Genomic DNA, 13828 nt, shown 5'->3' with positions numbered 1-13828 from the left:
GACAAAGCTCTTTCAGCTGAGCCCCAAACCAATGGACAAGAAAGGTCCAATCTCTTTTACGGTATGCTTCCTTTTTCATAGTTTCGCAAAGAGCAAGGTATGCTTCAAGAAACAGAGGAATTGTGTGATACCACACTGTGCTACTTTTACAAGAGAGAATAGATATTTTGAGGCATCAAATAGGGCAGGGGAACCAGTGGCCTTCCAGATGTTGAATGATCACTCCCATCATCTATGACCACTGGGTGGAGCTGATAGAATTTCGAGTCCCACAACATCTGTAAGACCACAGGCGCCCCAGTCCTGAAATAGGGAATTATGTGAAATTGCTAACCATACCATCTGAGATGAAATGCTCCATTGCTATTTATAGTAGGACTCTGGGATTGGAAGTGACACAAAGTTTAAAAGGTTGTTTTTCATGTTCAGATTATCCTGATTTGCTGTTGTCTGGCCACAAAAAAAGCCTACAACTGGTGAAGTCATCCCTTGTAAAGGTGTATAAAAAGACCTGGTATTTCTTTACAGATAAATGTTTTTTTAATTTGCACAGTGTAGCATATTTGAGCAAAACTCCAAAATAATCTTAGCCAGTGCTTTTTTTAAAAAAAAATGTTTAGGGGTATGTTCATTTTGACTCAAGAAAATCACCATTTTACAGTTCAAATCAGGGAAAATAAATACAGTAAATGGACAAAAGTACAAAGATTCGCAAATGTTTAGGGGTATGTGTACCCCCTGCATCCCCCCAGGGAAAAAAGCACTGATCTTAGCATCCTTATGCATATCAGTGAAGTTTTATGCCATCTGGAAAAAAATAGAGGCAATAATTATAGTTTTGTAGTTGTTCAGTGTGGATTCAGAACTCATTTTGTTTAATACTAGGTGGTTTACAAAATGCCTAGAATTAAAGTTAAGCACAGAGAATGTGACTCTCTGGATTATTTACAACACAATTTATTTTAGTTTAATGTCATTGCAAGGTTTTTAAAAAAGTAATATCTCATTGAAAGAAAAAGCTGTGTGGTTGGGAGGCAAATGAAAATGTAAAAATGGATGAGGATCAATTGTGGGGTTTCTTTATTCCACCAGAAGGTATGGAGGTTTGTCAGATTAGTTTTAATGTGAGGAAATGCTGTATGTACATCAGCTGTAAAAATAATAATAATTCAGCAGTTTTCTGTAACCATGTCTGTTCTATTATTGTGCAGTGTTGGGCTCCTTTGGGCATGATGCTATCAGTGACCACCACCACCCCTAACATGAGTAAAGCCACCTCTTTGCCTCTGTCACCACCATTGCCCTACATTCCCTCTCCCTCTGACCCCAGTCAGCAGCACTGCTCTGGTGAAAAGGGGAAGCCTAATGCTGGCTCCTCCTCCTGCTTTTCACCACTTACACTGGGAGAGATCAGGTCAACAAGTAGCAGCAGCAAGGAAGAGAAGGAGAGTCAGGAGGCTCTGGGAGTCTGCAGTGGGTTCCTGTTGGGGTGTGGGCTTTGACAAAGTGCCTCAATATCTCAGCTCTTCGCACTGGTCCTGATTGTGTACTTTTCAAGAATGGCTGAAAACACAGCCACTCTGTTTAATGAGCTATAGTTAACAAAGTACTTTTTAAGCTTGTGTTCTAAGTTCTGATTGCAACCATAACACCCATAAGCGATGCCCACTCTGTTATCCCTTTTGCTGTTTATCTTTTGCTTGTAGTATTTTTCCTTTGATGCATTAACAGGCCTTAGAAGTTGGTGCAGAGGGATGGGTGTGGAGAGCTGGCCTCTGAAACTGAGTGGAGTAGAAGGAAGAGAGGGAATTGGGACATTCAAGGGGGAGGTATGTTAGGATGGGAGTGATGAATTGAAGAATTTCTCTACACTCCACCCATAAAATCTGACAGGCACTAGCAAGCACTGTTCAAGAACACAATGTTTCCTCAAAATATAGTAAGATAAAATTGTCTCTCATATACATACTTAATGTCCCACATCAACAATGGCTTGTGTTGGCTTCCCAGTGTTTATGAAGCTCAGCTAATCCCACATGGGTCTGCTCACATTAATCAAGGACCAAGACACTTCTTCAGATACAAACTTGCTGTTAAAACTTGAGTATTGCGGCCAAAGCCTAACTAAATGCAATACCTCAACAAAAACAGCAGCAGTCATTCCACAAGAGCTTCTAAATGCAACAAACATTTATTTCCCCCTCTTTTCTCACTGTATATTCTTTATCTACCAATAGCAGGCTGCATAATACTAAAGCAGTATTGTTAGCAGTTGAGAGGCTCTACGCACAAACTACTGTTGCAGACAGGCGTGGCATTTGGCAGAAGAGGTTGCTTAATATTGGCAATGACAACTAGTGTTACAAAACCTCTGCTTCTTTCCCTGTTTAGGATAATGGACCTGTTCCAAATAGAAGGCCAGCGACATTTTCGCCTGGAGGAAGTCCAACAGACAACAAACAGATATCGAATGTGCAGTACAATAACCCCACACGGCTATATACAAACAACAATGCAGATTCCAGTTTACCATCACAGATGGGTAGTCTGCATATCACATCTCCCCACAGGTATGAGAGTCAAACAAGACATTGTGATGAAGATTATTTTTATGAATAGCTGCTGTGGGTGGAGAGAGGGCTACACTGTGGCAGGAGGGAGGTTAATCACTTCTCTTCAACTATTCTTTCAGTGAAAATTGCATGCAGCCACCCCAAAGCTGCTATTTGCTTCAACTGAAAAACATGTGGAGCAACAAAGAGGTTGACATGCTTATACAGTATAAATATATCAGATTATTAGGACCAAAACACTGCCACAAAAGGGACCCATTCATGCAAAAATATACCCATTTCATTGGAAGAAAACAGCTTGTTTAATTTGCTAGAACACACTGTTAAAATGGAATTTAAAAACAACAAATAGATGAAATTCACACTGGAAAGACAAATGCATTAACTAAAGAATCAACATAAAGTAGGATTGCCAGTAAAAGTGCTAAATCTCATGTTTAGGGGCCTTCAAAGCAAATTTGCCCTAAGGCTGCTGTGTACATTTTAAGAATGAGCACAGGAAGCTGTTCAGAGATGGCAGAACACATACATTGGAATGACCCCCCCCTCCTCCCCTGCACACAGTTCTGGGAGTTCTCCCGACCCACACAAGCCAATTTCAGGGGGCCTGGAGGGGAAGGAGAGGTTATGTGAATCCCACCCCTGGTATCTTAGCATTGTTTAAATCTTGAGGCTTTTAAATAAATATATATTATGGGTACTTTAGAAAATGTGGACTAATCCAAGAGGAAATATGCTACAAGGAAGTATTCTAAGATTTTTTAAAAAGTACCCTTGAGACCATGTTTGGCAAAAAAACACATAATGCCCTAACTGCCAGATATTTTTCAATGGTTGGGTGGCTTCCAGGTTCTTCAGTAATTTAATTTAATGCATTAAAAAAAAAAGATCCATGTGTGGCATAGTAATTCACAATGAATAGCAGCAGCTGGCCTGTCTGTGGTGCGTATGTTCACAGGTCACTCAAACCGCACTGCACAGGGGCAAGTAGAGTATGGCTACAAAGTTTGTCCTTCATAGTCTCTACAATGATCTCTACATTAATAAAAAGCTAGTTCAGGAAAAGGAAGCATTGTTAACTATATCCCCATTAAAATAAGCATAGGGTTTGCTTATGGGTGACTTGTTGCCTTGTGCTGTTGCCTTGTGATGCAAGAAGCACTAGAAAATTTTGTTTAAATAACCCCTCACAGTTCACAAGGGATTAACTTTTTTTTTCTAAAGAACTGATTTTATTTCTCTAGTGTACAACAATCCTTTGACCTTCATTTTGTATTTAAATAGTGCTGACCCTTTGAGGTCCCTACCAAGAAGCAGAAATGGAATTGACATGGACTCAGATGTGTACAAAATGCTGCAGGATTATGAAAGACCTGTTTCAGAACCCAAGCAGTCAGGATCTTTCCGATATCTGCAAGGCATGTTGGAAGCAGGGGAAAATGGTAAGGAACACAACATCTTCATTTCAAAAAAATATCCCCCCCCCTACTTTTAATATTCCCCCCCCTACTTTTTTAAAAAATTTCATTTTTTTTTTTATAAATATTTATTAAGATTTTAAAATATAAATACACACATAATAAACAATCTTATTTCTGTCATAACAATTTCATCGCTTCTTTGGACTCCCTCACGTCTCCCGCTCCCATTTGCATTGTTAAAAATTTTTCCACACAAATTATCAACTTGTTTTCAATCTCATGTCCATTCATTCAAATATAATCTAGCACTTCTTCCCAAAAAATTTTATATTTTCTTTAGTCTCAACTTATCATCAAATTTAGATCTAATTTAGTGGTGAGCAGTTTTTTATAATCCAGCATCCTTCTTAAGATTCAACCAAATTACAATGTTTTTGTAAATACATTTTGAATTTCTCCCAGTCTTCCTCCATCTTCTCTTCTCCCAGATCACGGATTCTGCCGGTCATCTCGGCCAGTTGCATATAGTCCATCAGCTGCATCTGCCACTCTTCCAGTGTGGGTAGATCTTGAGTTTTCCAGTTTTTTGCGATAAGAATCCTTGCTGCCGTTGTTGCATACATGAAAAATGTTCGATCCTTCTTTAACACCTTCTGGCCGACAATACCCAGGAGGAAGGCCTCTGGTTTCTTTGTGAAGGTATACTTAAATACCTTTTTCAGTTCATTATATATCATTTCCCAGAAGACCTTCACCTTAGGGCATGTCCACCAGAGGTGAAAGAATGTTCCTTCATTTTCTTTACATTTCCAACATTTATTATCAGACGAATGGTATATTTTAGCAAGTTTAACTGGGGTCATGTACCATCTATATATCATTTTCATAACATTTTCCTTCAGAGCATTACATGCGGTGAAGTTCAGCCCAGTGGTCCACAACCTTTCCCAGTCCTCAAACATAATGTTATGCCCAATGTCCTGTGCCCATTTTATCATAGCCGATTTAACCATTTCGTCTTGTGTATTCCATTTTAACAGCAAGTTATACATTCTAGATAGAACCTTAGTCTTTGGTTCTAACAATTCAGTTTCTAACTTCGATTTCTCCACCTGGAACCCTAACTTTTTATCATTTTTAAAAACTTCTTTAATCTGAGCATAATGTAACCAGTCTCGCACCTTATCCTTCATTTTCTCCAAACTCTGCAATTTCCAATTGTCTCCATCTTTTTCTAATATTTCCCAATATTTTGGCCATTTGGCCTCCATATTGGGTCTTTTTAGGGCCTTAGCCTCCAGAGGTGAGAGCCACCTTGGAGTTTTATTTTCCAGTAAGTCTTTATATTTTGTCCAGACATTAAACACTGCTTTCCTGACAATATGGTTCTTAAAGGCCTTATTGATCTTAACTTTATCATACCATAAGTATGCATGCCAACCAAAAGCATTGTTAAAACCTTCCAGGTCCAGCACGTCAGTGTCTTCGAGAAGTAGCCAGTCTTTTAGCCAGCAAAAAGCTGCGGCTTCATAGTACAACTTTAAGTCTGGCAGGGCAAAGCCCCCTCTTTCTTTCGCATCTGTTAATATCTTAAACTTAATTCTGGGCTTTTTGCCCTGCCAGACAAATTTAGATATATCTTTCTGCCACTTCCGGAAGCACTCCGTTTTGTCCACAATCTGCAATGTTTGAAACAAAAACAACATTTTTGGCAATACATTCATCTTAATAGCAGCAATTCGGCCTAACAAAGAAAGCTTCAGTTTTGTCCAACTATCCAAGTCTCTCTTAATTTCAGACCAGCATTTTTCATAGTTATCCTTGAATAGACTCAGGTTTTTTGCTGTTATGTTTACCCCTAGGTACTTTACCTTTTTAACCATAGTTAATTCTGTTTCTCTCTGAAACCGTTCCGACTCTATGTCTGTCAAATTTTTTCCCAACACTTTGGTTTTCTGTTTGTTTAATTTAAATCCCGCCACCCGACCAAAGTCCTGTATCAATTGTAATACTCTTTTCGTACTAGATTCTGGCTCCTGCAGGGTCAAAACTAGGTCATCTGCAAAAGCTTTAAGTTTATATTGTTTCGCTCCGACCTGAATCCCTTCCACCAACCGGTCCCCTCTGATCATGTTCAAGAGCACCTCCAGAACCGAAATAAATAACAGAGGGGAAATCGGGCAGCCTTGTCGTGTTCCTTTTTCAATTTTGAACTCTTCTGTAACCACATTATTAACTATCAGTTTAGCCTTTTGTTCTGAATATATAGCATCAATCCCATTCTCAAACCCCCGTCCCACTCCCATTTCTTTCAAATTTCCCTTCATAAATTTCCAAGAAATATTATCGAAGGCCTTCTCCGCATCTATAAAAATTAACACAGCTTTTGTGTTTATGTCTGTTTGCAGAAGTTCCAAAATGTCAATAATGTTCCTAGTATTAGCAAACATGTGTCTACCTGGGAGAAAGCCTGCCTGGTCTTTATGGATTACTTCATTAAGAACTCTTTTAAGTCTACTTGCCAAAATGTCTGCAAATATTTTGTAATCCACATTCAGAAGGGAAATGGGACGGTAGTTTTTGAGTTGTGTCTTTTCAGCTTCAGATTTTGGTATCAATGTGATAAAAGCATCCTTCCACGATTCCGGCGCCTTCTTCCCTTCCATAATTTCATTACAGACCTCCATCATCGGTTGGATCAGATAATCTTTTAATGTCTTATAATACTTGGAGGTCAAGCCATCTGGCCCTGGAGATTTGCCCAGTTGCATGTTCTGAATGGCTTGTTCAATCTCTTGTTGTGTTATTTTGTTGTTCAGGATTAGTCTGTTTTCTTGTGACAACTTTGTTAGTCCATTTCTTTCCAAAAATTGTTTAATCTCGACCTCATCTTGCGGCCCTTGAGTGTATAATTTTTTGAAGTATCTCTGGAAGCACTTTCTAATTTCCATGGGGTTCTGAATGTTTCTTCCTTCAATTTCTAGGTTTGTAACTGTATTTAATTTCTGTCTCTTCTTCAACTGCCAAGCAAGCAGTTTCCCACATTTATTCGCCGATTCAAAAGTTTTTTGTTTCATTAATTTAATCTTCCATTCTATTTCTTGGTTTATCAATTTAGAATATTGTGCTTGGTATAATTTGATTTCTCTCAGAATCGGCTGTGACTTCGGGTTTGATCTTAATTTCTTCTCCAATTCTTTAATTTTCTGCAAGATCTTATCTTTCCTTTCATTTTGTATCCTTTTCTTTACGGCGTTCTGTTGTATCAAGAACCCCCTCATCACAGCTTTGCTTGCGTCCCAGATAGTTCTTTTTTCCACCGTAGTGTTCATATTTATTTCGAAATAATCCTTCAGAGTTTTTTGGGCCTTCTTAATAATCTCCTGATCTCTAAACAAGCTATCGTTCATCTTCCATCTAAAGGAGCCGGTTGGCAAAAGTGTCATATCCATCTTCAGCGCATTATGGTCGGAGCAGGTCTTTGGGCAGATTTCCACTTTTCTAACCTTGGGTGCCAGACCTCTAGTTATCCATATTTGGTCGATTCTTGTCCAAGTCAGTTGGGCTTCAGAGAAAAATGTTCCCTCTCTTCCCAGGGGGTTCTTAGTTCTCCAAATGTCAATCCAGTCCATATTGTCAGTCATTTCAAAAAAGGTCTTTGGTAGTCTGCCATCTTTTGTAACATTTTGATTTTGTGACTTATCCATGTTTGACGATACGACCCCATTCATATCTCCCATCATAATGATGTTGTTGTAGTCCAGATAGTCCAGCATAATCTCATGCAACTTCTTGTAAAATTCCGATTTCCCGTCATTTGGTGCATAAATTCCTAATATCAGAATCTTTTCTCCTTGATGTTGTATCTCAATTGCTAATATTCTTCCATGTTCATCTTTGAATAAGAATTTAGGTGACAGGCTCTCTTTTGCATATATCACCACTCCTCGCTTCTTTACTCTGTCCGAAGATATAAATTCTTGACCAAGTCTTTTATTTATTAGCACCTTTCTATGGAGCCTAGTCACATGTGTTTCTTGTAAGCAGATAATGTCCAATTGTTCTTTTCTTAATATATGAAAAATTTTCCTCCTTTTTTCCGGGATGTTACAGCCATTTATGTTCCAACTCAAAAGTTGCAGAGACATCCTGGATAAATCTGGTTATTTTTCAAGGGGTGGTACCTTATTCAAAGAATCTTCAGGGTCCAAGGGTGCAGGTACCTCTGGTGTTTCAGGCCCTGGAAGTTGGTCAATTCCTTTGTGAAGGTCCTCTCCGTGTACGTTCAGAAATTTATCTCTACCTTCCAATGTTCTGATTTTGATCTTCTTCCCTCTAAAGGTAAAAGATAGTCCTTGAGGAAATTCCCACCTAAAGATGATTGAATTCTTCCTTAGTAGTCTTGTTAACTCCAAATAGTTAGATCTAAGATCTAGCAGTTGTTTAGGAATATCCTTGTAGATCTCAATTCTTTTGTCCAAAATGTCCAGTGACTTTCCGTAGTGTAGGCCCAAAATCTTATCCCTTTCCTCCTTTGACCTCAATATTATCAAACAGTCTCTGGGCTTCTCTTTCTTTAAAAGTCTTCCGAGCCTAAAAGCCGAAACAATTTTAAAATCCTTTTCCTCTAAGCTCCAAAATTTGGAGAATTCTTTGGTCAAAAACTCAGCTAGGTTGCCTTCTTCCACTTCTGGTATTGCTCTTATCCTTAAATTGCTCTCCCTGTTCCGCAGTTCAAGCATAGACAGATAGGTCTGGTGTTCACCTACTTGTTTGCAGAGTGGTCTTACCTCTTGTTCTAAATTTTCAAGTTTTTGGCTGGTGTCTTCAGCCAATTTCCGATTTTCCCCTGCAGCCTCCTTCAATTCTCCAATTGCTTGAGTATTCTGTGCAACTTGTCCAGATAATTTATTTAAACATTCTGTGTTCTGCTCAATTTTATATGTTTGCTCATCGGCTTTCTTGTCCAAAGATTCTACTTTCTTGTCCAAAGATTCTAATTTTTCAAAAATTTTCTCTAAAATAGCAGTGCTTGCCCCTGAGGCCATATCTTCCAGTTGTAATTCCTCAGTTTCTCCCTCCCCTGCCGGTGGCAGAGAGACAGCTTCCACCTCAGAAGGCAAAGTAGGCACAGATGATCTACGTGCCTGCGAGGCTGCGGTTAAAGTTGTCAAAGTTGTTTGTTTAGTTCTTCCTCTCCTTCTTGTACCACTCATTCCAAAGTTATCTAAAAGTCAAGGTCAGGCTGAGCTATTCCCATGAGAAAGCAGTGGCCCAGATGGTAACAGTCAACAGAGGGCCGGGAAAAGGAAAGTAAAATAAAAGTCACTGTTATAAGTCCCAATTCCTCTAGGGGGAGTTTAAAATATTTCAAGGAAGAAATCAATTTCAGTTGAAATAAAGTCAGGTTTCTAAGTCCAAGAACCTTCAATAAAAAAGAAATTTTTCAGCAGAGTTGGAGTTTAGTACAGCAACAGTGTTTCTGATGGTGCAAACTGGTAATCCAAATGCCTCAAAGTAACAAGTTCAAACTCTCTCAGATTGTTTCAAAGTTCAGATTCAAAGTATCCAAACTGCAAACTGCAAGCTGACAGCTCAGTTTCTCAGGCAGCTCCAGCGCCTGGGGTTTTTAGTTAAAATGTAGCTCCAAGAGAAGAAAGATATCCCCGTGTAGTTAAAATTCATAAAGTCCAGCACATAAGATTAATGTTCCACTTAAAATAAAGTTCGATGGGTGCTCAGATCAAATAGTTTAAAAGATCTCTCTTTGCCTCCACTCCTCCAGCTCTTTGCGTTCAAGTTCAACGGGAGCGGAAGACGGACTTCCTGTTTTTCGTCACTCCGCTTTCAGCCAAATTTAGTGTTTTAAAGTTCCAAATTGCATACAGTCAGTTATTTACTCACGGGTTGTTGTTTTCCGGGCACAAATTTCAGGAAGAAAGGTCAGCGCTCACTGGCAACAGCTACGCGGCTTCACTCCGCCGATCGCGGAACGACCCACAGCGCCGCAGCCTCCTCCGTGATCCGGAGCCCCTTACGGGGTTCCTTCAACGTTTTGGGGGCCGCTACTGGCGCCCGCCGGGTCCCAGGACCGCAGGCTTCTGCTGCCTGCTGCCTGCGGTTTTCCGTTTTGGGTCTCCGCTGCGCCGTTGCGGACGACCCTTTCTCGTGCGGAGCTCCCTTCCCGATTAGGAAAGGGCAGCCATTACCCTTCGCGCCGCCTCCGGAAGTTTTTTAAAAAATTTCAAAGGTGCTTACAAGGAGTAACTGTGCCCATGAAGGACCAGGTGTACAGCCTGGCACATGGGCAGCTGTCCAGGGCAGCTGTCTACCAGCTCCATCTGGTACGCAGGCTGAGACCCTACCTGACTGTCTTGCCAGAGTGGTGCATGCTCAAGTTATCTCTCACGGACTACAGTGGTGCCCCGCAAGACGAACGCCTCGCAAGACGAAAAACCCGCTAGACGAAAGGGTTTTCCGTTTTTCAAGGCGCTTCGCAAAACGAATTTCCCTATGGGCTTCCTTCGCAAGACGAAAACCCATAGGGAAATCTCCGAGACAGCGGGGAAGCGCAGCGCGTCTTCCCCACTGCCCTCGGACCTCCTCCGAAGGCTGGCGGTGGGGCGGAGAGACCTTCTCCCCACGCCAGTCTTCGGATGGCTGTCCTGAAGACTTGCGGTGGGAAGAGGGTTTTCCTTCCCACCGCCAACATTCGGAAGGCTGTTCTGAATGTTGGCAGTGGGGAGGAAAAACCCTCCTCCCACCGCAAGCCCCGGGAACAGAAGAGAAGCGCTGCGCGCCTTCCCCTCTGTTCCCGTACCTGTCCGAAGGCTGGCGGTGGGGCGGAGAGACCTCCTCCCGCCGCCAGCCTTCGGAAGGCTGCTCCGAAGGCTGGCGGTGGGGCGGAGAGACCTTCTCCCTGCGCCAGCCTTCGGATGGCTGTCCTGAAGACTTGTGGTGGGAGGAGGGTTTTCCTTCCCATCGCCAACATTCGGAAGGCTGTTCTGAATGTTGGCGGTGGGGAGGAAAAACCCTCCTCCCACCGCAAGCCCCGGGAACAGAAGAGAAGCGCTGCGCGCCTTCCCCTCTGTTCCCGTACCTGTCCGAAGGCTGGCGGTGGGGCGGAGAGACCTCCTCCCGCCGCCAGCCTTCGGAAGGCTGCTCCGAAGGCTGGCGGTGGGGCGGAGAGACCTTCTCCCTGCGCCAGCCTTCGGATGGCTGTCCTGAAGACTTGTGGTGGGAGGAGGGTTTTCCTTCCCACCGCCAACATTCAGAATGATGTTCTGAATGTTGGCGGTGGGGAGGAAAAACCCTCCTCCCACCGCAAGCCCCGGGAACAGAGGAGAAGCGCTGCGCGCCTTCCCCTCTGTTCCCGTACCTGTCCTGAAGGCTTGCGGTGGGGAGAAAAGCCCTTCTCCGCACCGCCAGCCTGGCAAGCGGTCTCCATAGGAACGCATTAATTGATTTTCAATGCATTCCTATGGGAAACCGTGCTTCGCAAGACGAAAAACTCGCAAGAAGAAAAAACTTGTGGAACGAATTAATTTCGTCTTGCGAGGCACCACTGTACTGCAATGCGCTCTATGTGGGGCTACCTTTGAAGGTGACGTCAAAGTGCAAACTACAACTGATCCAGAATGTGGCAGCTAGACTCCTGACTGGGATTGGCTGCCGGGACCATGTAACACTGGTTCTAAATAATCTTCACTGGCTCCCAGTACGTTTCCGAGCACAATTCAAAGTGTTGGTGCTGACCTTTAAAGCCCTAAACGGCCTCGGTCCTGTATACCTGAAGGAGGGTCTCCACCTCCATCGTTCAGCCCGGACACTGAGATCCAGCGCCAAGGGCCTTCTGGCGGTTCCCTCATTGCGAGAGGTAAGGTTACAGGGATCCAGGCAGAGGGCCTTCTCGGTAGTGGCGCCTGCCCTGTGGAACGCCCTCCCAGCAGATGTCAAAGTAATAAACAACTATTTTACTTTTAAAAGACAACTGAAGGCAGCCCTCTTTAGGGAAGTTTTTAATGTCTATGCTGTACTGTTTTTAATATTCAGTTGGAAGCCGCCCAGAGTGGCTGGGGAAACCCAGCCAGATGGGCGGGGTATAAATAATAAATTATTATTATTATTATTATTATTATTATTATTATTATTACACATTAAAATGCAACGCAACAGTCATTGATAAAATAGGCAAATAGAGCCACTATGTTCTGAAGGTCTGCATAAATAAATGGGTTTTTAGCTGACACCTGAATGAAACCAATGTGCAGGACAGCCAAGTCTCCCTTGGGAGAGGGTTCCATCTGCTTTATAAATATGATGGAAGGGATGTTTTCTGGAATGATGACACCCCATGCATTGTTTGTACTTAAATGATTCCATTTTAATTTATCAATTTTCTTACATGGATTTCCATTTCTGTTGCTTTAAAACTAAATCTTCCGTTCGTCTAACCTCTCTGATACAAAGCCACTTATGAAGTACCTATGTGCAATCCCAAAGAAGTTAAGAAACTCCTTAGAATGTTATTTTTCTCTCCCGGGAGCTCTAGGGTCTTTTCTTTTCTTTTTTTTAATGAGCAGCAACACACTGTGTCTCTAATAAGAAATGTTTCCTGCAGGGAATCAGACAGGATTTGTAAGGCAACATAACAGTTACCTCGGTAGGTGCCCCTCAGCCGTGAAAGATGAGCCCTCAAACCACAAAGCAGAGAAAAGAATGTTTGGGGTTGTTCGATCACTTTTTACAGAGTTTTGTAGCTGCCTAGTTGAGAAGTTGAGGGACATAAATTTGGGGGCGAGAAGCGTGGGCATGCAGAAACAAAGGAGAAAAACAGCCATGAACGCAGCAAAGTTCAGCATTACTTTTAAACTCCTTCCTCACTCCCTAAGCTGGTGAGAGAATTTTCACTAAGTGCTCTGTAAATTGCCTGCCATTTTGAAGCCTTTATCATTGACTAGAGCTTCTGGGAACCTTTGCAGTAAATGTATCAAGAAGCTATAGTCACCTAAAGCAAATTAGTTGAGTGAATTTACTTCAAAAAAAGGAGGCAGCAGGGATCGTGTGGCAGATGTTGGAGTCCCATCAGTCCTAGCCTGCACGGCTAATAGTCATGAAGGGAGTTGTGGTTCAACAACAGCTGGAGGGCTACATTTAATGTTACAATGCAGCTATCATAGTGCTGCTTCACTATTTCATTTTTAAATGAAAGTTTAATGTAAGTGTCCTATTTTGAGTTTATTCCCTACCAGTGAAAATTCATTTTTTTAAAAAAGCACTGCGGTGAATTTCCAAATATACGCACTTGTGTGAATATATACATGAGCATTACAGGATGCATTAATAGCTTGCCAACATACCCCTTTGTACATAAAGATTTCATTGCTTCCCTTTTTCTGGTTGTTTTTGAACACATATGAAGCAAAACCGAAGGCCAAGAAAAGAGCCAGCGTCTAACATGCTGCCTTACTTTTGTTACAGACTCTTAAAGGTCTTCCTGAGTCATGACATTCAATAAAACAAATAAATCTCTCAAGTAGTAAAAGTGCACTTTAGCAGTGTTATTGCCTGGCTTTCCCCCCCTTGCACAGCAAAAGGTTTTAAGCTTTTTTCCATGGGGTTGAGCATATATCAAAATCTTACTAAGTAAGACAATGTCTTTTGTTCTTCTATGGTTTCATGTATGTGCCTCTTTTGTACCAGCTCTCATTCTTTTTCCTTGGCATACTTCCCATTAAAAGGTCAATCTCTGGTTTATCCATTTAAATCAGAGCTCATATGTTTGCATGCCTTTTTATTATTCTTATGGTCATTCCATCATTTCATTTTTTCAAG

General features: G+C 41.8%; 1 protein-coding gene across 1 annotated transcript in view; it reads left to right on the top strand.

Annotated features, from left to right (window-relative positions):
- PDLIM4 (PDZ and LIM domain 4) overlaps nt 1-13828 on the top strand; it is a 74576-nt gene that overhangs the window by 54404 nt on the left and 6344 nt on the right. Inside the window, exons 4-5 of the mRNA XM_081851093.1 lie at nt 2392-2570; nt 3858-4015. Coding sequence (XP_081707219.1) covers nt 2392-2570; nt 3858-4015 — 337 coding nt within the window. The remainder of the gene's footprint in view (nt 1-2391; nt 2571-3857; nt 4016-13828) is intronic.

The sequence above is a fragment of the Podarcis erhardii genome (genome assembly GCF_964252035.2).
Source record: "Podarcis erhardii genome assembly, chromosome: 2".
Lineage (NCBI taxonomy): Eukaryota > Metazoa > Chordata > Lepidosauria > Squamata > Lacertidae > Podarcis > Podarcis erhardii.
The sequence above is the reverse complement of the archived record's forward strand: the minus strand, read 5'-3'. Positions and strand labels throughout refer to the sequence as shown.